Source organism: Coloeus monedula (genome assembly GCF_965178545.1).
Source record: "Coloeus monedula genome assembly, chromosome: 3".
Classification (NCBI taxonomy): Eukaryota; Metazoa; Chordata; class Aves; order Passeriformes; family Corvidae; genus Coloeus; species Coloeus monedula.
Genome location: NC_138783.1, coordinates 55,848,907 through 55,873,638, shown reverse-complemented (window position 1 = coordinate 55,873,638; position 24,732 = coordinate 55,848,907). Strand labels below are relative to the sequence as shown.

The following is a 24,732-nucleotide window of genomic DNA, read 5'->3' as shown; positions in this document are numbered from 1 at the left end:
AGAGAAACTGGAATACATCCTGGTTCTGATGAGATTATGGCTGCAAAATTCATGGAATGAATCAAATGATTGGATTTAAGATTTGCAGGTGAATGCAACATTCATATTTCTCCTCTTCAGCCAAGTCCCACTCGCCTTGATGACATTGGCTATGATGCCTGAAAGAAAAGAGTTTCATGACTAAGCATGTCTGTCAAGCAATGTATCTTGTGTTCTTTGTGCAATGTATTCTGCCCTTGGATCTATGCATGTGAAATGCAGTGTTGTTTATAGGTCCCGTTATTTTTCAAGTGAGCCCCATTTGCCCATACATATTTCATTAAGGCTGAGTCCTAGTAGTGCAATCTTCCGACCATTCCTGAGCAATCTGCCTTAACAGCAATACAGCGAAACCAGGGAAAACAATTTTTAGCAACTAACAGTTTTCTAATCATTCTGGCTTTACAAGCCCTAAAACAAAACCAGAACATTCTTCTAAAATGGCCTTTTTTAACTGAAGAGAAATGATGAGAGTGGATCTGCTTCAGCCCTTTACTAAAGGCTTTACTCATGCAATACTTCCTCTGACATTGCTTAAATCAGACTTCATTGGAATTGAACAGAGTCATGGATTTGGAATTGGTGCTGAAATTATTTAGCAATGTTATGCCTGGTTTTCCACTTTTCTCTCGCTTCACCTCCCTGTCAGCACTAGTGGGAGGGAGCAGGGAATTAAGACCAATAATTTTGAAAACATTACTTTCAATTTTGAAGCTGAACACATGAAATTTTTGAATGGAAATAAACTACAAGTCCTGAAATAAAGATTACAAGTGGTGGTGGAAACAGAGGATTATTCAAGTATAATTTACCTTTGAAGATTGCTTATTTGAAATACAGAACAAATGGCAGAAAAGCCCAGGGACATTTCAGAATGGTTACTGAGGAAGAAAAGGTAGCATAAAAACAGTTAACAAAATGTCCATATATTTAATCTATAGCAGTTTTAATAGATTTTGTTTAATACTTTAAGATTTATTTTAAATATATATTAGGAAATTAACCATCATTTTATTTAAAATTCCATAAAGTGCTCATTCAGTTAATAACAAAACTCAATTGTAGCAAGACAAACTAGCTGGAGCCTACTCTGCAAGGACATCAAAGGACAGCTTAGCTTTCATTTGCAAAGAGAAAAGAAATGCGTAGGTTTCTTCACAGCCTGTATTGTAATACCAGAAATTGCATTTTTTTCTTTAAGAAATATATCCTTTAGAATATTAAAAAAATAAGTTTAATAAAGCCTGTGCTTAAAGCAGCCAAAGTACTGTATGAAAAAAATTGCACATTTGATACCATTTCAACCCTGCTTTTCATCCACAGGATAATGTGAGTAGTATATGATGTTATTGGAAGGTCTCTTGAACACAGCTGATTTTCCTAAGCTATCAGAGCTTCTCACAGCAGGTGAAATTTTCAGCACACGCACAGTGGTTGTCATGGCAGCTGCTGACCATCACACACCACTAACCTTTTCATTCCCTGGGCCGATACTTCCCTTGGAGGTACCATCTAAACGATGTGTTCCTATCGTGACTGTCGAGTAATCCTTAGCCATCATTTTGGCCTCTTTTTTCAAACTCTTCATTTGTGCTAGCTGGAGCTGGCTGGAATCATATGCAAGTGCTGGGATAGTGTTCACTAGAATCAGCTGGAAAGGTTTCTTCTCCTCCTTGTAGCGACACTGAATGTAGCGAGAGAAAGCTGAGCGGTAGGTTTTGTTGAACAATGTATAGACGAGTGGGTTGACAGCCGAAGAAAGGTAGCCAATCCAAACAAATACGTTAAGAAGTCCTCCAATGACCTCTTCTTTGCATGACTCCTTGCAAATAACGGCCATCACATTGGTGATGAAAAACGGGCACCACATCACAACAAACAGAAAGAAGACAATGCCAAGAACCTTGGAAGCCTTCTGCTCATTGCTGATGGATTGCATGGTTCTCCTCCCCGACATCCCTGTATCTCTGTTCAAGGAGCGCTGAAAGAGTTTCTCTGAGGACAGGGAACTCTGAGGAAGGAAGCTGAATGAAGCAAACTTGGTCTTAGGGCCAACATCATTCACGCATAGCATAGCTTCCTTCTGCAGCGACTTGATAGTTAAAAAGTAAGTGACTACCATGATGGTTAGAGGGATGAAGAATGCCACAAAGGAGCCTACTAGAACAAAATTTTCATCCGCAAGTAAGCAGATGTCTTTCTTAAAAATGTCTTTCTTAAATACTTTGGAGTCATCTTGTAGTCCAAAGACGGGTATAGGCATGGAGATACCTGAAGGTGGATGAGAGAAAGAAGAGGTTAAACACAATAATGAAAAACACTTCCAGCCTCCAAGAAAAAAACAAACATCCACCTGTGTTCTACCTGTGGCTGAGGTGATCATAGCTATACACATTACCTCAGCCACAGCTAGAACCCATTTGCTTCCTTCCAACTGTCCTATGTCACCTGATAGCCACAAAATCATGTGTTCTTGGATCTTGGGCCCCTTGTAATGATCTCCAGACTCGCTCCTTGGTCCCTGCCACCTTGGCAAAAGCTTTTATGAGCTATGACCAAGATGACACTATGTATTTCTTTTCTGGAGTGGCATAAGAGTGATCTTGGACTGTTTTTCATTAGAGGATTTAAAGTGTTCTGGGTTCTAATTAGACTGGGAAATACTAATTTTAGGAGGAAAGATAATTTTTTATCATAGGCCTAAGAGTAATCTTTCATTGTGTCTTTTCTTGCTGTAATCTCCATATAATCAACACAGGCTAAGTGCTAACAAAACCCAACTTCCCATGTGGCAAGGGCCAGATGAACAATGGGAAAAAATTAAGCACTGAGAGACACTGATATGAGGCAGCCTGAGATGTGGTTTACCCTACAGGACCACAAAGGTCCTTTCACTGTATTTCCAGCTGCTAGAGGTTGCCTTTTCTGTGCACAGCCATGCAAACTTTGTCTTCCCCTGGAGCATGTGCTGCGTCTTTGCCTTGTCATGAATGGCAAGGCAAGGTGACAAAGTCCATTCTCCTTGGACTGCTGTGTCTGATTCAACCCTACTCAGCCATTTCCTCAGGGATTTCTGCAAATGCTGCTACAGTCTGGGTAAAATCAAACAGCTGCTATTTCTTTGGTTGTTGGTTTTGGGGTTTTTTTCAGCATTTGTCTCTTCCCCTCCAAATGGATGCTGTCTCTCCAAGAGAGGCAATATTCAGACAATGAAAGAGATGATGTGCTGCAAAGATAGCAAAAGTGGAGTGAAGCAGGGGGTGATAATGCAGCTCTGTTTGGATAAAAGCAGCAAGGTGTCTGACTCCTGTGGAAAGTTAGCATAATCTGGGACCTTCAGTCCCATTTGCATTTTTGAACAGAAATCCCAGTTTCTGTATTTGGCTTATGAGAAATAAAAACATTGACTAGAGAAGAATTTCTTATGATGTGAGGAGGATGCTGTGCCCTACTTTGTTCAGTGTATGCCCAACAATGTCCTTACTGGTTCACAGATGAGTCCTGAAACATCAGCATTTCAATGGTACCTTCCTCTGTCTCTCTTTCTTTCCCTTGTTCCCGCCTGCTGCCTTAACTGGGAGCCCTTTAAAAGCATAGCCTGTCTGTTCATTTCACACATATCCAGTACCCAGCATAACAGCTCCAGTCCCAGAGGAAGGCTGTGGAGTACAGGCTCAATACCAAACAATAATAATCATGGTAATAATAATACTAGATTATTATTCTGTTCAAGTGCTTCATTCTTTTTGTTCTGGAGCTTCTACAAAGATCTTTTTCTAAGAACGCTGCAGCTTATTTTGTCTTTGCAGCTTTGAACTGAGCCATGGCATTGCCTCAAGCCGGTTTAGAAAAGTGCTGTTCTTATCATCCCAGGGCAGAAGCTGGTGGAGAGCCTGTGGTATTACCCTTTCTGTTTCTCCTGCAGAAGCTCTAAATGCTTGGGCTAGGAGAAGCCAGTGAGTGAGATGCAAACTCATGCAGTGTGTGGAAACTCCTTAGTTGAGCTAACAGAAACCTCCAGTGACTCCAGAAAAGCTGCTGGCTATAAAGGTCCAAGTCAGTCTCACTGACAACACAGAGGAAGAGGTCGCCATGAGAAACCAGGCTGTCCAGCTGTGACTGAGTAATCTGGGGTGCTGAACAACTCCAGGGAAATGAGGAATGCTTGGAAGTTCCTTTTCTTTTTTTGGATGAGTTGAAGGGGTGCCGAGGGCATCCAGCACCTCCCAGCGTTATACTTCAGCTGCACAAAGACACAGCATTAGTCAGAGCAATACCACAAGTTTCCCGTCTGCTTCTGCCCTGTGCTGATAACAGCAAGGCTGTTTTTTCATTTCATTCAAAGACCTAGTGTGAGCTGCAGAGATAAAATAAACAATGGTATTGACAGAGTAAAAAGATGCCTTTCATTACCAGCTTATGGTTCAGCTGCTTGAGGAGGCATGGGAGTAAAGGCAGCAGCACTAGAAAGAGGAAAATTTTAGCATAACTGCAGGCTTTTTCAAGTAAAGGGCCAAAGTCTGTTACAGCTTCTCACCTGAAACAAGAGGAGCAATTCCCCAACTGCTTTGTTTTGTTCTTAGCAGCTTCTGGAGACTGGCATCCAAATCCAGATTTCTGGCTTTAAAAAATGGAAATGGGCTTCAGCATGTAGCAGAAGTTCCCACATTTCTTTGTCATTCCTTTAACGTGCACAGAAGTGCTGTACCCAGCAGACCTGTAGCAGGCACTGCTAGTCATGTCAGTTTTTCTGAGTGACCATTCAAGGCATCTTTCCCCTACAGCCATAGGGAAGTGGCCTGTATACAGTTTGAACACAGCAGAGATAACACACTTTGGTGGCAGAGAACACTGACAACTGTAAACTGCTTTTTGTGTAACCCCAGTTCAGCTGATGCAGGGCATCCCACAAAATGATATTGTGGCATTCTTGCATGGAATAAATTAACGTCCAGCCCAATTTTCTCATTTCTTATCTCTACAGGGGCTAAATTTACTGCTCCCCTCCTTTAAGGAATGGGGTTTTTCTCCCCTCAGCAGTTGGCTTCTGCAGCATAAGTATGGCAAATTCCATGAGGCAGAGGGACCAAATTCAAAGGCAGTCATGCTTAAACTGTAAGTAAAGGAGCTTCCATGTGCAACTCACATCCACTATTTTGATGGGATTTTTAGGAAGCATCACATATGGCCAAGAGTATCACCCACATGTCACGTTTGGTCAAGACCACATTTGTCCTGTAAACCTGTAACAAAAAGTCCTGGTCTATGGTTGCATTACCATTATTGCAGCTGACTGAATTAATTCTTTAAAAGTTGAAGCTGAATGATCTATTTCACCTGGATGATTCAGATGTATAATTCCTCGCTGGTTTACTTGTCCTTGCTTTCCAGCTCCCTGCTCTTGGTGACTGGATGTTTAAGAAGACACAGATGGTGCCTGTGCATTCAAACATCATAAGAAGAAAATCAGCTTCACAAGAAAGGATCATGCAGAGCTACCAGGGAGGGACAAACAGGTGTTTGGGAAATGAAGCATGTGCAAACAGTAGATCTGGAGGAAACAACCTGGAAGGGCTGTAACAGAACAGCTATTCCACACCCTGCCCATTCCATGCTCCCACTAGCTCAAGGTCAGTCTGGAAAAAATCATGGTATCTCCTGAGGACTTTTTTATGGTTTATCTTCCTTGGATTTTAAAAGAACTAAACTGAGGCACAAGGAAGCATTCAGCACAGAATAGGAGCATCCATTCGAGCACTGAAGGTACATTAGCCACTCCATTTCCAGTTGGCATTCCCACTTAGAACGTTTTCCCTTGTGAACAAGCCCTAAATATTATGTTCCTCTGGTACAAGGTGGTTTATTTATATGGCTTGATTTATACACACGTGGCTGTTTCAAACTGTGGATTTTAATAAACCGCACAACAGAGCCCAAACAATAAAGATGAACAATAAATTCTGCATTAAACCTCAAGCATTTGGGCAGAGTTTCACAATGACAAAATGCTCTTGAAAACACCAAAGGTTAAGAAGTAAAACAATGGCATCCTTCTTCTTGTTCTCTCAGAAAGCCTGGTGAAATTGACAAGGGTTGATATAGTGGTACACATTGCTGGCTTCAGAGGTGTACGACAGCTATAAAACCACTTTAAGTGGACAAGTAAACTGAGTTTGCAGCTGCCTTGAGCTGCTGAGACTATCAATAAATCAAAACCATAATTTAAAATGTGCGTTCAGGGTGGCACACTTGGGTTGCTTGGGGTGAAGACAAGAAGGGGGGAGTGAATTGATACGGTCAAGATTTCTTCTGTGAAGTCTCCTTCAAGCAGAAACTCAGTCACGTGCTTTTGCCTCGCATCTATCCATTTCAGTTGTGTTTAATACAAATGAGCATTACTCTGTGCCTTAATAAATGTCCAAGGGTTGGGAGCTACCTTTTAGAAATGTCATTACAGTTTCTCAACAAAATTTGGCACCTTTTATCACCTTCTCATGGAAAACAAACCCCGCCCCCCATCTCAGGTTTTAGTAGTCACATGGATTCAAACATACCGGGTCATGGGCCAGCTCATGGGCCACTGCACAAAGATGTGCTGTGACACTGCGGACCTCTGAAAGGATTGCTGCTTGAGAAGGCAAGTGTATCCTTCAAGCAGTGCAATGTGGCCATATTGTCTAATATCTTTAGAAAAGCCCATACTGTTATCTGGTGCCTATTTGTACTCAGAAAATGTCCTCTTTTGGTACATCTACACATTCAAACAGCAAACAGATGCCCATGTATACTCACCTGCTACATCCCAAGGCATACAGTGTGTACTCTCAGTTTCGTGTTGTATAAAAATCTCCTTGTTGCACACTGCGATCACATTATTTTCAATATTTTTGACTTAATTTACCAAATTTGATTTCTTAATAAAGAAAATTTATTCCTTTGGGCTACCATGGTGCCTTGTGTAGGTGTTTGTTTGCTCAAGGAACACAAGCCACAGTGAGCCACTTGTGGCAGGGGGACCATGGACCATGTTCCCCTCTGAATATCAAGGATGAAAATGTGTCTGGATCTTATATGATGAGCTGGAGTTTAGCAACAGTTACTTCAACTTAAACATCTGCAGAGGAGTTGCTCAGTCTGACTTCATGTCTCTGCTTGGCATTTGACACTCACCATTATGGTTGTTACATCACTACATTTCATTGTTTTGTCATTACATCATCGTTTCCCGAGACCTGCAAACACTTAGCTGCTCTCTGCGTGCACCTGAAAATGTTATTCCCCCATCAACTCCTTTCCAGTCATGACAAACCTTTCACTGTTGTAATTTTGTTGCTGCCAGAGTAGTGCCAGCCATATTTCCAGTATGTGCAGGTTGCTGATGGGTGGCAGTGCAGAAGCAGAAATTTCCATCTGGGAAAAGGGGATGTTGAAAACCTCCATGTGGATTGGGAATCACCATCTGAGGGTGCATCTAGCTAGCATGAATGTTAAAAAGCTTCCACCTTCCTTAGTTAGCGTGGCAATGTCCCCAAAGTCCTGCTCTAGAATTTCTCCTCGCGAGTGAGACCAGCACAGAATTCTTCCCTAGTGGAAAGTACATGTGTTGGCGGAGGCAGAAGTGGATGAGGAGCTTTCTGTCACAAATCCCCACGTAAGATTTGTTTTCAAATGGATTTCCTCAAGAGCTAAGTTAGTCACAGTGCTGGAGGAGCATAGTCTCCTTTCTGCATCCCAAGAGGCTGTACTCACAGGAATGGAATCAGAGTGGGTCCAGGCATTCTCCTTATAACTGCTGATAGACCATATTTAGTTTTTTATTCAAGGGCATACATGGAGCTGGTTTTCTGTATCTTTCCCTTGGAACACTTTATTTGGTCACACATGTTCTATTTAATACAAATGAAAGGAAAACTAATTTAAATTTATGTCACATGGGGGGGTGCCAGATAACAGATTATTCTATTAATTTTGAAATGGCTTTGTTCTTGACAGCTCAGAAAATCTCTAAGGAAACATATCTTTTAGCCTAGTAGGAGATACATTTGCTTCTTTTTATGTGAGAAAAGTATGGTAAATGATAATTTGTACCATAAATAATCTATTTCACTTTAGAAAAACAAAATCAGAGAAGTCTGTTTCCTAATATGTTTCTCATTTATGTCCTCAGTCCTGAAGCCTATTTCTCAACAAGAACAGAGATATGTCTCTCCAAATTAATTTGTAGAACTGTGATAATAAAATATTAACAGGGCTAGAGGAGAATTACAGGGAGGACAATGCAAGAAATGAAGGACAGGTGCCCCTTTTTGACCCAACTGATTAGAAACTGTGGGCTCCCGAGTGAGCTATGAGAGGGCACTGATGGAGTTGCTTTCTGCTTTCCTCAAAATGTGCACACAGCCCCATTTCCTAAAGGCAGCAAGAGTCCAACAGCAGGAAGCAGTTTCTTTGCTTTTGGCTTTAAGTGTTTTTCCTGCCTATGCACTCCTCAAATTCTCTTAGTTACGCTGCAAGACTTGTTTATGCTCTGGTTCTTCTCATTTTTTTGTTGGATTTTTCAGGCTTTCTGAGTATTTGAGGAAGATACAATTTTGCATAGCAATTTCCAGTGGAGCCTCTTCCCCCATACAGTCTTTGCTTTCCAGCTAGTGACATTATTTTTGATTTGGGCAGAGGCTTCTTCCAAGATGTTTATTGGCTTCTCACAGAGATCTCCAATTGAGAGAAGTTGTTATCCTTCTAAGATGGTTACTCAGTCACTAAAGGGAGTAGCAGAGGAATATAGAAGTCTGCATTTATCAAACAGCTAGAAAAAAATAAAAAAAGGTTTATAAATGTCCTGAAGAAATTTATTTTGAAAAAGGACTTAGAAACTGGGGATTTCAGATGATGCCATTCATGTGTGCAGTAGGGAGCAATGGCTTTGGGCACTGGTGGTTTCAACTGAATGAGCTCAAAGAGGAAGTTTTGCTTTTGCAACCAAACCCTCTAAATTTGGTGCTAGCACAGGTTGGCACAGGCTGCCTTCACTGTCTGCTGACTGCAATGGGTGGCCTCCAAGCAGGAGGTCTCCAAGGGGTAAGAAATTGCTGGACAAAACTGTGCTGTCTGGTCTGTTTTTCATAAGCAGAGAGCCAGCCACACATCCCAAAGGTAGTAGTTATATCTCATTTGAATATTAATTTTTAAAATTTATTTCTTAATATGCTTGTAGTTATTCCCAGGTAATGATGTCCTTGACCTGTAACTGCACATTGCCTCATTTTGGCTGAAGCTCTGAAGTGATTCTGTCTTTGTAGAGTAAAAGTGTTCTTGCTTAGACTTAGCACACTTTCTGTAAGGGACACCCGCAGGTAAAACCTTCACTTCTAGGGCCAGAAAACAGAGGGAATATGTGGAAACCTCAGAAAATTGAAAGACTTTATCAATTTATACAGAAATATTATTTTAGATGGCATGTGCTTGCAGTCAATCTGCTGCTAATTTACTATAGCATTAATATCTACTAAAGGGACACAACTTTTCCTGAATAAGTAGGAAATACAAAACTGCCCAGGAAATAAAATTTTTTACAATATGTCTAAAGAACAAAATAATGTGTACCACATGCCATATTCTTTGCCATGGATTTGATGAAACTCCTTTTTGCTGTGCTTGGTTAGACCTTGTGGTCTGATTATGAGTATTTTAATGATGTTAAATGTGGAGAAAGATGTCAAAAGACCCCAGCCCTAGACTCAGTAAGTGTGCCAACATTTAGACAAAAAGTAAATGTCTTTGCCTTGTGTAGATTAGTGTGTAAATACAAGTCAGTCCAAATGCATCTACAGGGAAGAAGAGGGAGACAAGAAGGTATCTGGGTCTGCTTTTGTAGCAGAAGGCTGGACAAAGCTGTTTAGCTCTGCAATGTCTGGGAGGTTAAAAGTCAATAATAGAGAGAGTCTAAAATTCCTTTTCTTTTTTACTGATCCAGAGAAACCCACTCAACCTGATGTCCAGTAAGGAGCATGCTATCATGCCATGTAGAGCCAACTTGTTTACATGAGAAAACACAGGCTCTGTGTTCCCATGTAAAAAGTTAGCCCGTCCTTAAAGATGGGAAGAAGAAACATTTATGAGAGTGATTTGGCGTTGTTTTGGCACCACATTGCCACATCATATCTGAGATGAAATTACTCCTCTTGCATTCTGGTCTTTGGTGACATTGAGACGTAGGACTGTCCCCGAGCCTGGAAAGAGTGAACTGTAAGGCGGTGTCTGGCTAAATGTGGACAGGAAGCTGAGGAAGCAGCTTGGCCCCAGGATGCTGGCTGAGCAGAGCCCAAGTCCAAGGTGGACAGCAGCTACAATTCTGGGAACTGGAAGGGAGCTGGGCTTGATGTTCTCCTCCAGGGGACATAGGCTGATGACAGCTGTGTATCTACCCCTTCATCCATGGTGATTAGAGGTGATGAAACATGACTGGCCTTACAATAAAGAGCTTAATATTTAGTCCGAAAATTTTTAAGGGGTTCCACAGGTCTCCAGCCTATCTCTGCACAGAGGGACAAGGTTCTCCTCATTCTATTTAAGGCTGCTACTTCTGTGGCTCAGCAAAATGCAGCAGAGTAGGTCAAATGCCCTTTTTCTTTCTGTGTTCTCAATTAATGTTGTTTATATTGCATCGGTGTTTTTAAGTTTCCAGTAGCAATGGTTTAATTTCTACTCAAAAGAAGTTACAAATTTAGTGTTGCCGCTGGCCTAGGTGAGTATGTTAATTTGCAAAGGAAAAGAGCCTCTGTGTAGGATCAACTTCAGCCACCTATGATATCCCCTCTATTTAGCATAGGACCTTTCTGTATCCCAAGTCAGATGGCCCCGCAATGTTCACTGTTCAGGCCCCTAGCAGAGCAGATTTGGTGATAATGGTGCTTTGAGAAGAAGGGAATACCATACTTTTTTTACAGGATCTTCCTAGATCAGATGTTATCAGTTTGTCTTTTTATCTATGAAGCTTCTAAACCATCCTCAGAGCTAATTTATTATGTGCTATTCATGCTACATACACAGTAATGCTTAAAAAAATACTTACAGCAGCAATAAGCTAGAAATTGGGGAAAGATCTTAGATATTCCATACCATATAAGCAAACAATGTGATGCCTCCTGGAGCAGTCTAAGTGACAAGATCCCCTAATATCCCAGTTTTTATATCTCTGTCTTTTAATTATTACGTGGTGTGATTTGTTGAATGCTGATAATTTATTTAACTCTGCCTTAATCCTTCACTGAACTGAATAGAGATTTCTGTTAGTGTCTCTGAGATTTCTTCAGCAGTGCTACTTGGCCTCATTGTGTAGTTTAAAAGGAGACTGAATGTATCTATCAGATAATTTTTTTAATTATTACTATTTTTTTTTTTTACAATAATTTCACACTCCATCTGAAGGGCACAGATAACAAAAACTGTAATTCTTCTGTATTTTCTAGACCTCAGACCATATCCCAATTGTTTGTCCATGCTTCCTTTTGTGGTTGCTTGCAGAAGCTGCTTAATAAGCAAATGGTCAGCTTCTTACTAGTTATACAAGGAGACTGCAGCAGTGGCTGGACAGCTATTGGGATAGATGTCCTGATGTGATGGATAATTTGGAAGGAAAAACAGAATGAGAAGCAGCTTAGAGACCTGCACAGGTCTGAAGATGATGAGTCAGGATCCTGTGTTTTATGTTTCACTGTCCACCCTGCAGCTAATGCCCTTCACCCTGACTGAACTCTGTTAAACCAATCAATGTCCTGGTCGCATTTACAAGATAACAACGTTGAAGAAGAGATAAAAAGGGATCATATCTGCCCATATTTCCCATCTACTGGTGCCTATGTGGGTGCTACAGCACAATCCCTAGGCTTATCTTTCTGTTAAATGTCACAAAGCACCTTGAAAATGAAAAATAAATACATGAACTGTCCTTGCAACAGGAAATGCAGGGGTGACCTCTTCATGTCCTGCAGTGGTATGCAAGGCAGGGCTGGATTTAACTGGGGAACTTTCAGTCCAAAATTTCTGGGTACTTCTGTGCTTGTAGGGAGAAATTTGCACTGCTCACTCAGTGCACCTGGGACCTAAAATCACACAGTTTTTCTCTCAGGATACTCACAGTTCAGCTCAGTCTATGGTCCTGGCAATAGCAGTCAATTTGACATTTCAAAACTCAGATCAAATACAAAAAGTCGTAACAAGGGCTGTGTTCTGCCAAAAGGAAATAAGTCTTGTGGGGTGTGATTTATTTCCAGCATAAAGGCAGGATTGAATACTGTGAAATACACAGATTCCAATTTTGATCAGGCAGAAAAGAGAGCCTTTATCATGATGCTACAGACTGCTTTCAGGATATCACAGGAGCTCAACAAGCTGTTTTCCATCAATGACCCTGGAGAACATCATAGGCAAAATCACCTGACAGGTGTTTCTAATTTTGTTTCAGGTAATTAGGAATATGTTTTTGCAGTTCTGACAAAATCCCTGACTTTTATTAGCTGAGCTTCTGCTTAGAAGGGATGCCAATGGCACAGACCAGATAATGTGTGGGGAAAGTTAATTGCAGCCTGGGTGTTCAATAGTTTGCAATGTTCCTGCTGATAAAGATAAATATGAGGATTCAATTTTGAAGAATTCTGTGGTACATGAAACTTTCTTAATGTCATAAAACACAACATCTGGCTTAAGTCAAATTTAATAAATAAAGGAACTTGTGTTATTGTTCTGTATAATTTTAAAATGAATGAAATTTTCTCTTTTCTTGGCATTTTTCTTTTATGCAACCCAGTGCTACTTTAACAGCACCATTTTTAATTTAGAAGGTGATTAAATGCAGTTACAGTGTACAGACTGTTGTACAGTTTATAAATCCCAACATAATTCCTTGTATACTTCTTTTGTTCTCATTTGTGTTGCATTTGGCATTTTCCATGCTGAAATCCAGCTCCTCTGACTAGAGATGCTCAAGTAATTTCTTGGTGAATATGGGATCCCCTTTTGAGCATGCATTGTTGTAGAGACCTACTGGAGAAAGATTAGAGCAGGCTTGTGAACGAGTCCTTTCTGCACTTTGCAACATCTCACATTGCACTTTCTGTAGAAAAGGGTATCCTGTGACAGGACCCAGGCTTGTCCTTCCCCCTCTGCATGGGGAATCCATTCTGAGTACTTGTCTGTATTGTACTCTGTGCTGGGAACGTGAATGGCTAAAAATACAGCCTTTCAGAGAGGGGGTAGTAACTTACAGTAGGCAGTGTGCTGTTAGTGCCTTTTTCCTTAAAATACTCCATTTACTCTGATGTACCCTATGAAGAGAGATTGGCTGATTATATGTCATATTGGCACCAACCAACAGTTACCTATTCATTCAAAAAAACCTGATAACAGGACAGGCCTGGTTCAAATGAACTTAAGGGTTCTTCACTGGTAGCTTTAAGAGGAAGAAGGACATGGTCCTTATGGTCTTCAAAACAAAGGTTTAAAAAGAAAGACAGAAATTTCTTTCATCAGCACCTTGACTAACCAGGTTCTTTCCACATTGCTGTGTTATTAAAAATACAGCTTTATTGTTTATAATTTGCCTTTAAAAAGAAAACCAAAGCAGAAAGAAATGTCACACATTAATGTTATGACCACTCCTCATTCCTTTTTTTACCTGTAAGGCAGAATGCTTCTTGCAAAAGAAGTGCTCCCAAAATGGATGTGTGCCTTTTTCATAGGCAAAACCCTTCATCTCACCCTGTTGTAATTACCCAAAGAACATAATACATAATAATTATTCTTCCTCTGATGATACTTATTTACTGGTATAATGTGTTCTCCCCCACCCAGATGAGTGCCGGGTTGCTCAGTGTCTCTGGTTTGCAAATGTGTCCCTGTGGACACATGCCTGTGTCCCATTTCTTTATCTCTGTGTTTCCAAATTTGGAGAATTAACATTCCTTTAAGGACCTTCTTCCATAAAGAAAAATATTATGTTAGTAACACCTCCTTGTCAGATGAAAGAACATATACAAGTTCAAAATGCAAGGTTTTTGAACCTTTACAATTATGGGAGGGAGATATGTGTGGTAAGCTGATGGTCTGATGGATGTGTTCACTCTTCTGGGAAGAACAAATCAATCAAAGAGTTCTGTTACATGGGAAATATGGGGATAATTTACATCAAAGCAAATAGGATATTTATGTCTTTTTCTCAGCACCATCTTAAGTAATGGCTCATAACCAGAATACATGTGCTAGTCAACTCAGAAATGTGCATCACAGCACTGAATGTTTCTTTCCCATGGAACTGAGCATTACCTCCCCCCAGACAACCTGTACGTGAAGGGCTTGCTTTCTCATTAATTGTCACTACTGTAGGAGTCATTAGTATGGCAATGAACTTTTTACTGACATAATTGTTGCTGACTACTAAACCTCATACATTGTGTCTCTATGAAGAAATACAATGAAGATTCTATTTCTGAGATGCTTCTGAAGCTCTAATACTTTATTAATGAAATTTCATGCCAACACCCTTCATTACAATTGATGCAAATTCCTCCAAAATATGTTGTGCAACAATTCTTTACAACTTCATTTTATTTTTATGGTGGCATCTACATCCACAAATGGTAAATGTCCCAGGACTGCCCAAACACAAAACCTATAATGTTTGCTCCTGAGATCCTGCAGCTGGAGTGAGCAAACAGTGTGTTCACTCTCTGAGAGATGGTTTCATGAGTATGATAAAAATTTAAAAAATGTTCCCTGGGGAAATGATTATAAAAACTGCTAAGAATGCAAAGTCAAATCTTCAAAAGAAGAAATGGAAGCAGAGTGAATAAGTAGATGGGAAAGAGGGTAGTATAGTAGATATTTCAAGTTTAGCTCCAGTCCAGCACTTCCAAATATAGGTGCTAAGCTTTAAATCTATATTGTCAGAGTACAGTTCAGTGTATAATTATTTGCAATTTTATGTATTTTGGCAGTATATTCCAGGTTACAACAAATTGTCTTTTCCTATGTGAAGGCATCCCTAAATTAGACTTGATTGAAATGGCAAAATATCAGGAAGATATGGATATGTAGTAGATTTAGGACAGGGACTTCCAGCCTGCAGTTGATTAGCTGTTTATGCCTTTTGAAAACTGCAAAGGGATTTTCGAATGAAATTTGTCATTTACAGAAAGAAGACTCAGCCTAAGGAGGCCAAAGCTGTCAGCAAAACACAATCCAGAGGTACTAGTGGTTGAACTCTCCCAATCCCTGCTGCTTCCATGGCCCTTCATATGCTGTGAGGCAGCAAGAAGTCATGCAGAGAAATTGCAGGCTGCCTGTGAAGGAGGTGTAAGCCCCTGTGCCAGCATAAAATGTCACACTGCCAAATTATCTGGGGGCTCAATTGCGTTGGGTTTGATTTGTACACCTGGAGCTAACTTCACCCTGTACTTTGGAGAACGTTGCTTCATATCTTACAGTTATTTCTCATTTTTGAAGCCTCAAAATCAATGGCAAAATTTTAGAGTTGTGTGGTGGGAGGTATTTTACCAGCTTCATCCAGATCCATGTTGGGGTTTTTTTTCTGCATGAAAAGTATTGAATAAATCTAAGTTGTTAGTGACTGGAGACTGCAGAGACTGCCTGAAGGCAGTGAATAGATGTGTAGGCTGAGTGAGAAATGATAAGAGAAAACTCAGCTTGGACATCATCAGATTTCACCTTACTTAGACCATTAACAGAGGAATAGAGAGAAATAAGAACTGAGGGATGTTATATGTAAGGACTTAACATTCATGCCTGTAATTCTTTTATGTTACCTTTTCAAGGAGGGAATGATATTAGGCCCACTTAGGACTCAAAGGTATTTTACATGTATTTTTCAGTATAGGCTCTATTTACATTTCTATAGATTCCAGTTCTATTCAAAATTCTACTTTTTTCTAGCAGGGGGAAATGCTTTGGCTTTTTACACCTGTTCTCAATAATCACCTCTGTGCTTTAAAACAAATGAAATAATTTTCAGTGTTTAATGAGCTTTTGCCTTCAACAGCTACAAATAATCTAATTATCTAGCCACTGTGCGTACTGGATGATTTAAGAATTAAAGACACGATTAGAATCTGTTACAGTAATTAGAATCTATTTTAAACCAATTGCCTGTGGCATTACATGGTCTAGTGAAACAAAGGCTGCTGGCTAAATGCTCTTCTTCCACTAAATGCAAAAACAAATGTTAGCACAATTTTTTTTTCTAACTGAGAAAATCAAGATTTCAGAAGTCAAGTAAATTAAACTATCTGTGCTTTTCTTCTGCTGTTTTTTAAATGCTTCATTTGTCACTGAAGCCAATGGAAGGAAGATCACTGACTGCCTTTGGTTAAAATGCACTGAATATATTTGTGTATTTAGTGAATAAAAGGAAAATTACAAATTTATTGAACAAAAGTGTAATTAATTAGGTACACTAGAAGCTATAATCTAGGTGGGTTGGGAAGCACTAGATGAGCTTCTTCAGGCCCCACAAATTAGCTAGAACTATTTGCAGGAGTCAGTGAGCAGGTGGATAAGGGTAATCCAGCAGATATAATGTTCCTGGATTTCCAGAAAGTTCTGAAAATACTGTTTTGTCAAAGGCTGTTAGTGAAATTAAATTCTAATGGCAATAGAAGAAGGATCCTCTAGTAGAAAAAGAATGGGTTGAAAGACAGACGGTTGAAAGACAAGTGGTAGGATTAAATGGTTTGTTTCCATATTGAGGGTGGTAGAAGGCAGCATCTGACAGCCCTGTATGCTCATCAGTGCTGCTCAGTTCAGCCTGAGCTCTTTGCATGGTCAGTGCAACTGATTAAATGTGCTGCCAACACACAACTTTTGGCTGTTTCTCCCCTCTTCCTCTGCTAAAATGAACCTCTCCACAGGGGAACATAACAACTTTAATTTCTTTCTCTTGCTTTTTACCCTCCATCTCATACATCAGGAGAGTTCACAGGTCACCAGCATGGGGTAGTCAAAGGATATCTATCTGAGGCTGGAGAGCAAAACCTTGGATCTGAATCTGTCAGTGAGAGGGTAGCCACACCATGTGCTGTGGAGGGTGTGTTATACCCAACACCAGCTCTGCCAGTGCCACATATCATGGAATGGATTGGATTGGAAAGGACCTTCAAGATAATCTCATTCCAACTCCCCTGACACAGGTAAGGACGCCTTCCACTAGACCAGGTTGCTCAGAGCTCCATCCAGCCTGGCCTTGAGCACTTCCAGAGATGGTGCATCCACAGCTTTTCTGGGCAACCTATGCCAGTGTCTCCCCATCCTCACCTCCCTCACTCATCCTAGTGAGAGTTCTCATCTATAGTTATGTGAAAATGCAGAGTTAAATAATTTATAGCCCTGTCAGTCTAAGTAGCACTGAGAGCTTGGAGGCTGCTAAATGATACATGGAGCACCTCTTTGTTCAGGAAGCTTTTCCTGTTAGTAAGTGATACAGAAAACACCTTCAGAAACCCATTTCCTACATATTCTTAGCTGGATGGTGGCAGATCAAGAGGATAAGGGTTGATGACTGACCGCCAGCAGGTTGCATGGGTGATCTGGGACCTGTCAAGATTTCTTATAATAGTGGCATTTTTCTTTATTAATACAGTGATATGGCACAGGGCAAACTTAGTCCAGCCTGGCAGTGACTGGCTCATCTGTTTCCTATAGCTTCCTATGTGATTGCTTTCTTATCTGTCCTCTGGAGCACATCCCATTTGCCATAGCTTGTTGCCAGGCTGGAAACCAACCAGTCTTCCTTCAGCTGGTCTCCCCATGCCCCTTGCTTCCATGAGACTAGGAACCAGCTGAGCACCACTTCATTCCTGCCCACTGAAGTGTGCTTGCCTACTTTCATCTATACCTATTTAACCTTCTCACTGTTTTGATGACATGTAATGTGTAAATGAGATGGAGTTTACCCTATAACCCTTCCTGTTTTCCTGACATCCACTCTTCCCTTACACATGTCCTTATCTGGCTGCAGTAAAGCAGGACTCTGTCCTCTTCACTCATGCCACACTTGAGTGGTTTCCAATAAAATAAGGAGTTGTATTTTTCAGTGTTATATAAATAGGGACCACGTTGCTATCACTTGCCATAATAATAACAACAAGTAACATCTGTGACTCATCACTGTTGGAAAAAAGTTTCTCCAGAGAGAAGAAAAGGTGTCTTTACAATGGGTATGTTGTTAGTTATTACTGCAAAGAAAAGCCATAACTTTTGAAACAAAATACTAAGCTATCAAAGAAATAAACCTTCCTGCTACAGGACATAAACCATGTTCTAAGTAATAGGGCTAAAATAACACTTTTTTTTTTCTGGATTCCTTTTAATAGTGAGCTAATTCAGATACTGTGTCAGTAAGCCCCTCTCTGAGAAAAGATGCTGAGCAGGGTGGACTACTGATTTGCCCCTGGAATGGTCATTCTGATCATTCTGTGAATTGGTATTTGAAAAGGACAGTAATTTCACACACACTAAGCACAAGGCACCACACACAAGTGCAGACAAACACAGTATGCACATTTTAAAGCAATGTTTGACTTATTTATGTTATATAGAGAAATGCACTGGAAATATTTGCACTTAGCAATGTCAAAAATTGGAAAAACTAGACAGAGTAGGTAATATGTTTTCTACTGGATTAAAAAAATGTGACTGTAGAAGAGACAAGATATGATTAATCTAATCTAAATGAAGACATCTACATCTCAATTGCTATAGGCTTCCTTTATAGTTGAGAGCTAGGTATTTTTAGGGTGGGATTCACCTGGCCTGTGCTAGACATCTGATCAGCTGAATGCACTCAAGAGCCAGAGGCTGTTGAACCTCATCAGGTCATGGAGGATGCAGAACTGTCCTCCTGTTGAGTAAGGACTCCCACAATTTCTTCCTGTGCAGCAGAAGATGCAGCTATTTTAAATCCTAGCAATCCTAGACTGCTTTTTCTCAGACTTTGGGCCGGGATCAAGAGGGAGGCCAGGAGACAATTCAGAGTGCCAGGCTGGCAGCCTGTTAGGCATCATCTCCTTTCCCTCCTCTGGGAAAAGTGGTAAGGGATCACAGTAACCACTTGCAATAATTTGTATTAGCCAGGGAAGGAGTTAATTACCTTTGACTGCTGACAGCTCACATCTCTTCCAGGGCAAAAGAGTGAATTTTTCCTGCCTCTGAATAAGTGAATTGCCAATGCTCAAGGGTCTACAAAACTGTAAGTGCTGAAAGGGACCCGTGTTTTCAAAGCATTTGAGAACCTCCAGCCCCAGGCATGTGAGGAAATCCGTGATGGCATTAGACACCAAACTCTTCCAAATCCCATGCCATAAGACTGCTCTGGACATGCTGCCACCATGGGAATGAACGATCAGCGTTCCCATGCCTAGTTTTGAGGCTCTGGGTTTTTCCAGTGCAAAAAGAGATTCATGTACTGGGTCATTCAGAACACCTATTTTAGACTGTAACTCTGAACTGTCCTCTGGAGAGACTCCCCTCATTAACACTGTACACAGTATCTGCTATCTCCTAAACAGAATGCATAAATTCCACATCATAGACACCGAGAAAGGCAGAGAAGATCTGCCCCTGAGAAAAACCTCTAAGCAAATTTCCCTAATAAGATATTGGGAACAACTGACTTCATAAAACAGGGAAATGCTTTTTTCAGTTGATAATTTTTTTTCTTTTCAGATATTTAGGTAATGATGGATAATCAATATGGGAAATCATATCTTTAAAATAAACTTGAATGCAGTTATGCTATCACTTATGTATGTTCTTTCAGTGCTGCTCAGTTCTCCTCCATTTCCCATTGCCATCGCATAATTACTACATTACAGCAGCTCTTAGAGTGTGGAAAGCAAAATACTGCAGGCAGAGAATAAAGTTTTAGACTGCAGTATGTATTTCAAATCCTCTCAAAAGCTGGAAATCTGCAATTACATGCTGAAATATTGCCTCACTTACCAACTGATATGGTCCAAACAGCAATTATTTTGGCAAAAGCCTTAGTTCTTGAGTTAAAGCGGCTGTGGTGGATGGGGTTTCGGATGGCGATGTAGCGATCCAGTGAGATGGCACAGAGGTGCATGATGGAGGCGGTGGAGAAGAGCACATCCAAGTAGATCCAAATGGCACAGAGCTTTCTAGGTAGAGGCCATTCGTATCCTGCACAAGAGAAAGTTGGCATCAGTTAAAGATGTGGCATATATCTTTTGTTGTGACACGTCTTAGTCCCTACATCTTTCTAGGAGGATAGTAGTAAGTACTAAGTAGTGATACATTCTAAATGATACATTTAGAAACTGCCTGACACTGTTTTTAGGAAACATTTTTGTTTGCTTGCAGCCTTCTAACTGTAGCTTTTGGGGTTAACTCTGCTTCTTTCCCAGGCTACAGGCAGCATATGTTTTTTCTTTTTAATTCTATTTGTATAATGCTACTGCTTGATGCTATAATTAAACATTTCTGGCAGCAAATCTATGGAAAGAGAAGCAATTTTGTCATTGTAAACTTGCAAGTTCTCAATTTTCTTTTAGGACTTTTTATCCACGTAATTACTGCATTATCAGCACCTGCTGATATGCAAAGCTGCCTTATTTCTGAAAGTAAAAGTTTAGATTTAATGGCAGCTAAAGAAAAAAGAAATTTTGTTGCATACCAGTGGTATTTATCTCACCTGTCTTTAGGCCTCTACCACATACCTAAATAAGGATATTCCCTCTGTCAATGAATATTGATAGGGTCCTCCAGGGAATGCAATCCAAAGCAGATGCATTAGTGTTTACCAATATCCAACCTACAGCTTCTTTGCAAATTAAACCTTTACTTATTCATTATTCTTCCCTCTACCTATGAAGATTAATTGAGTACTTTTCTCTCTTGAAACTGTTGGGAGATGGCTATCATGTCTTGCCAAATTTTGTGTTTATTTTTTTGGCTTTCAGTCTAAGAGAATCTGAGTACTTTATCTTTTTCTTACAGATCATGATTTTAAAACTTTTGTACTTCTTTCTCTGCCCTGGAATCTGTTTAATTTATCTGCATCTTGTATACCATTCAGTGACTAAAACAGGACTCTTGCAAAGGCCTCCTGACTGCTAAGTGAAATACAAGATTTCTTCATGGATCTTGAAGGGAATGTCTTTGCTTATGCAACCTGGAATGGTAAGTGCCTTTTGTATGAAAGTATCATCCTAGTGAAGCACGTTTAGCGTGTTTTGATAGCCAGATCTTGTTCAGCATCCTTGAAGCCTGGACAAATTTCCCCAGCGGAAGTTGGCTTGCTTCTTTCCCTTTGCACTTATCCTCATTGAATGTTATTTGTTGCTTTCAGACTTTCTCTTCAGGGGTCCAGATTCTTGTTGATGATTCTCATCCTGTCTCTCTGAGTGCTTGTAACCTCTCCCAGCTTGGTGCTTTTGGAAAACTGTGTAAACTCTCACTCCACACACTATACAAGTTGTTAGAAGCTGTACAGAGCAGACCCAGGCTAAGCAGAGCCCTGCAGGACCCCCATTCAAAAGCCCCTCTATTCCTTCAGGGAACCACTAATAGCTCCCTTGGAGCAAGTTTTGCCATTATCAGGGTCCTTATTTTGTAGTGATTTAATTTAGAGCATATTACCCAAGCTGCCCATGATGGTGTGGCAGGGGGCAATGCCAAAGCTCGTATTGTGAGAATATGCTAGTATTTTGGGGAGTGCCTGTCTCCTTTGGAGATACAATACAAGATTTGCAACAGCAGGAATGGAGGGAGAGGCAGAGGAGGTAGGTCTGTGCCTAATTAAATTTAGCCTCAGTGAACCTTGAGGAGACCTGTTTCTTAGTGTTCTTGGGTTGCTGTAATATGAACGGACCCTGACAAGCCATACAGCATTTATGGATGTATTTTATCACGTTTTCTGGTCTTCTACTGGAAAATCTGGTCCCTGGAGTGTCTTATGTGATGGCTGGCTTTCAGGGGCATGACTTCCCAGTAGCATCTCTCTGTCAGGCCAGGCCAGTTTACACAGGAAAAACTGTTAAAGTATTTTTACACTTGACAATATACATCTGTTCTCTTGCTTCAGTGACCTTTGGAAACACATTTGTCATATCCTTCTGGACTTTTTGTCTTTGCTATAAACCAGGATGGGGCAGGGATAAAACAGCATCTGCCAGATAAACTTCCTTAGAGACTAGAGATTCAAGAAAGGGGGAAGTACATGAGAGGAGAAAACTCTAGATGCAATAAGGTGCACCCTTAGGAAGCGTGTAGACACCATCCTCCAGGAAGTTTTCTGCTCTGTAGACACGTCCACCTTGGCAGGCCTTACTGGGTGCTGCCTTTTCCAGCAGAGTCTGGAGCTGCTGGGTTGATGGAGAACCCTGCCCATCCCAAAAGATGCAGACTGGGACAGGCACACGGCTGGCAGGCTGGACACCTGAACCAGAATTGCCCACAGTAGCTGTAAAGCTCCCAAGAAAATCATCTCTCATTTGAGCAAAATAATCACCATACCCCCTTCAAGAGGCTGCAGAAGGGGTGGTGGAGCACACTTGTTCCACAGCATTGGAGATGTCCCAGCAGAGCACATGTGTGCAAAGGCCTCCAGTTTGGGCTCAAGACTGTCAACACAGGTGATATGGCTGAAGTTGAGCAGCTGAGGCCATGAAAATGCTTCTGTGGAAGGGAAGGTTTCCCTCCATGCCGTCGCTGATCATCCTGGAGATTGATGGTGCACCACACCACGATGGTTCTCCTGGTACCTGTGTGTGCCACCAGGTGATTTTTCACCCCAAGCTATGCTGCTTCCATTCCTGGTCTTGCAAGAGGAAAAGCAGGGAGAGAGAAGGCAAAGCCGACACAGGCCCTCCCCTATGCCTTCAGGTGTCCTGCGGCTCCTGTGCTTCGGCCGTCGCCAAGGCGGGCGGCGCAGCCTTTTCCCGGGATGAGGGCTCCGGCTTCCCTCCGTGCGGGAAAGGCATCCAGCGCCCCAGCCCCCAAATCCCTCCCGAGACGCGCATTTCGGGCGTCTCTTCCCTCGGCAGCGGAGCCTGGCCAGCAGGAGTCCCTGTTGCTTGTCTCAGGGAATCACGCACGACTTAAATCTCACCCATCGGACAATTTCTGTTTTCACTCTTTCTCCCGCCAAAGGTAATCGCACACTGATGCGGTAAATCACAGTATTGCACCATCACTGATGCCAAATGCAGTTTGCAAATGCTACTGAGGGCGAGCAGTAGAGATCCCTGTGTAGAGATACTGAAAACGGAAAATAAACTTCCAGCTTTCTCGATTAAATCTCCCTTAAGTCACAGGCTCATGTTTGGACCTCAAGTCCCAAAATAGTGAAGTAATAGAAATCTCTCCAAAGAATCTCACTTTCCTCCTGACTGTGTCTAGCTTCTCTTTGAACTGTAGCAATTCAGTTACGTCACTGGAAGACTCATTTGTGAAGTTTAGGGATACTGACAGCCTGACAAAATTGGTGCTGAACACATAGGGTGCTGCTTTTTCCTAAGTGAGCTGGACTGCAAATGATTTTGGTGAAAATGAGAAGAAAGATCTGCTAGTAAACACCTGCAAGGGCATGAACTGTAAGTCATTATTAACTTAAGTAACTTCTCTTAAGAAATTATAGTTTTGCATTTGTAGATGTTACTAAACAGGCAGAATTAATGCCCATCCGTTTCTTAACTCCTGCAATATTTATTCCAGCATTTGCTACTAAGTTCGATGTCTGAGCAGGGTATTGGTGATAAGAAAATTGTTTACATTTGTATTACTTCATTAAAAATAATTGAGGGGGCTGCCTACTTTGAATCTAAAAGTAGTCATTAGTGTTTCAGTGCATATTTGCCAAGCAAAGTAACTGGCAGAACCCTATATTCTCATTAGGAATATGAAAATTATGAGCCAGGGAAAAAAAACTGAAAGCAACAGAAAGAACAAAGCATCTTCATATACTTTGAGACAAAGTATATACTTCATATACCTTGAGACAATTCATCTGACAACTGAGTAATAAACTAATGTTCTGGACTGTGTTTAAAATGCCTGCAGCTGGAAATATACAGTAGGAAAAGATTCAAGTACTTCACCCTTTCCATCCCTTAACCAGTAACATATATTTCTACTTATATGGAGAGATAACAATTTTCTGTGGTAAGAGAATGAAATCATAATAACAACAGGATGTTATTGCATGCAATGTTTAAGGCTTGTCAATACATACAGTAGGTTATACAGCTAATACTCACCATACAGTATGGTTAACATCGACACAGGCATGACAAGGAAACCCAGCAGCATATCAGCTATTGCAAGTGACATTAGAAAATAGTTAGTGGCATTCTGTAGTTTTTTCTCCAGTGAAACAGCCATGATGACAAGAATATTTCCAGCAATGGTTAAAATAATCACTATCATTGTCAGCAAAGCCGGCCAGTTTTTCTGTGAAGGGCAGCACAGTGAGCTCATGTTACTTTCACCTGAAAGATTGGTTAGGTTGTCAGAGTTCACAGTAAAGTTGCAGAGATGTGATATATTAATTTCTCCAGCATCATAAGCATTTCTGTAGAGTCTTCTCTCATGATTTATTTGTATGAAGGAGTTTGCAGTTGGGTTCACAGAGCTCTCTCCATCACAAAGAATATCCATTGCTAAGTC

General features: G+C 40.9%; 1 protein-coding gene across 1 annotated transcript; it reads right to left on the bottom strand.

The window, feature by feature from the left end:
- Positions 1 to 1,234: 1,234 nt before the first annotated feature.
- HTR2A (5-hydroxytryptamine receptor 2A) lies at positions 1,235 to 24,723 on the bottom strand (the record flags this gene model as incomplete). Its single annotated transcript, XM_082277351.1, has 3 exons — positions 1,235 to 2,310; positions 20,047 to 20,247; positions 24,324 to 24,723. 3 exons carry the CDS (start codon positions 24,721 to 24,723, stop codon positions 1,496 to 1,498), a joined length of 1,416 nt encoding a protein of 471 aa, XP_082133477.1. The 3' UTR covers positions 1,235 to 1,495.
- Between the last annotated feature and the right edge of the window lie 9 nt (positions 24,724 to 24,732).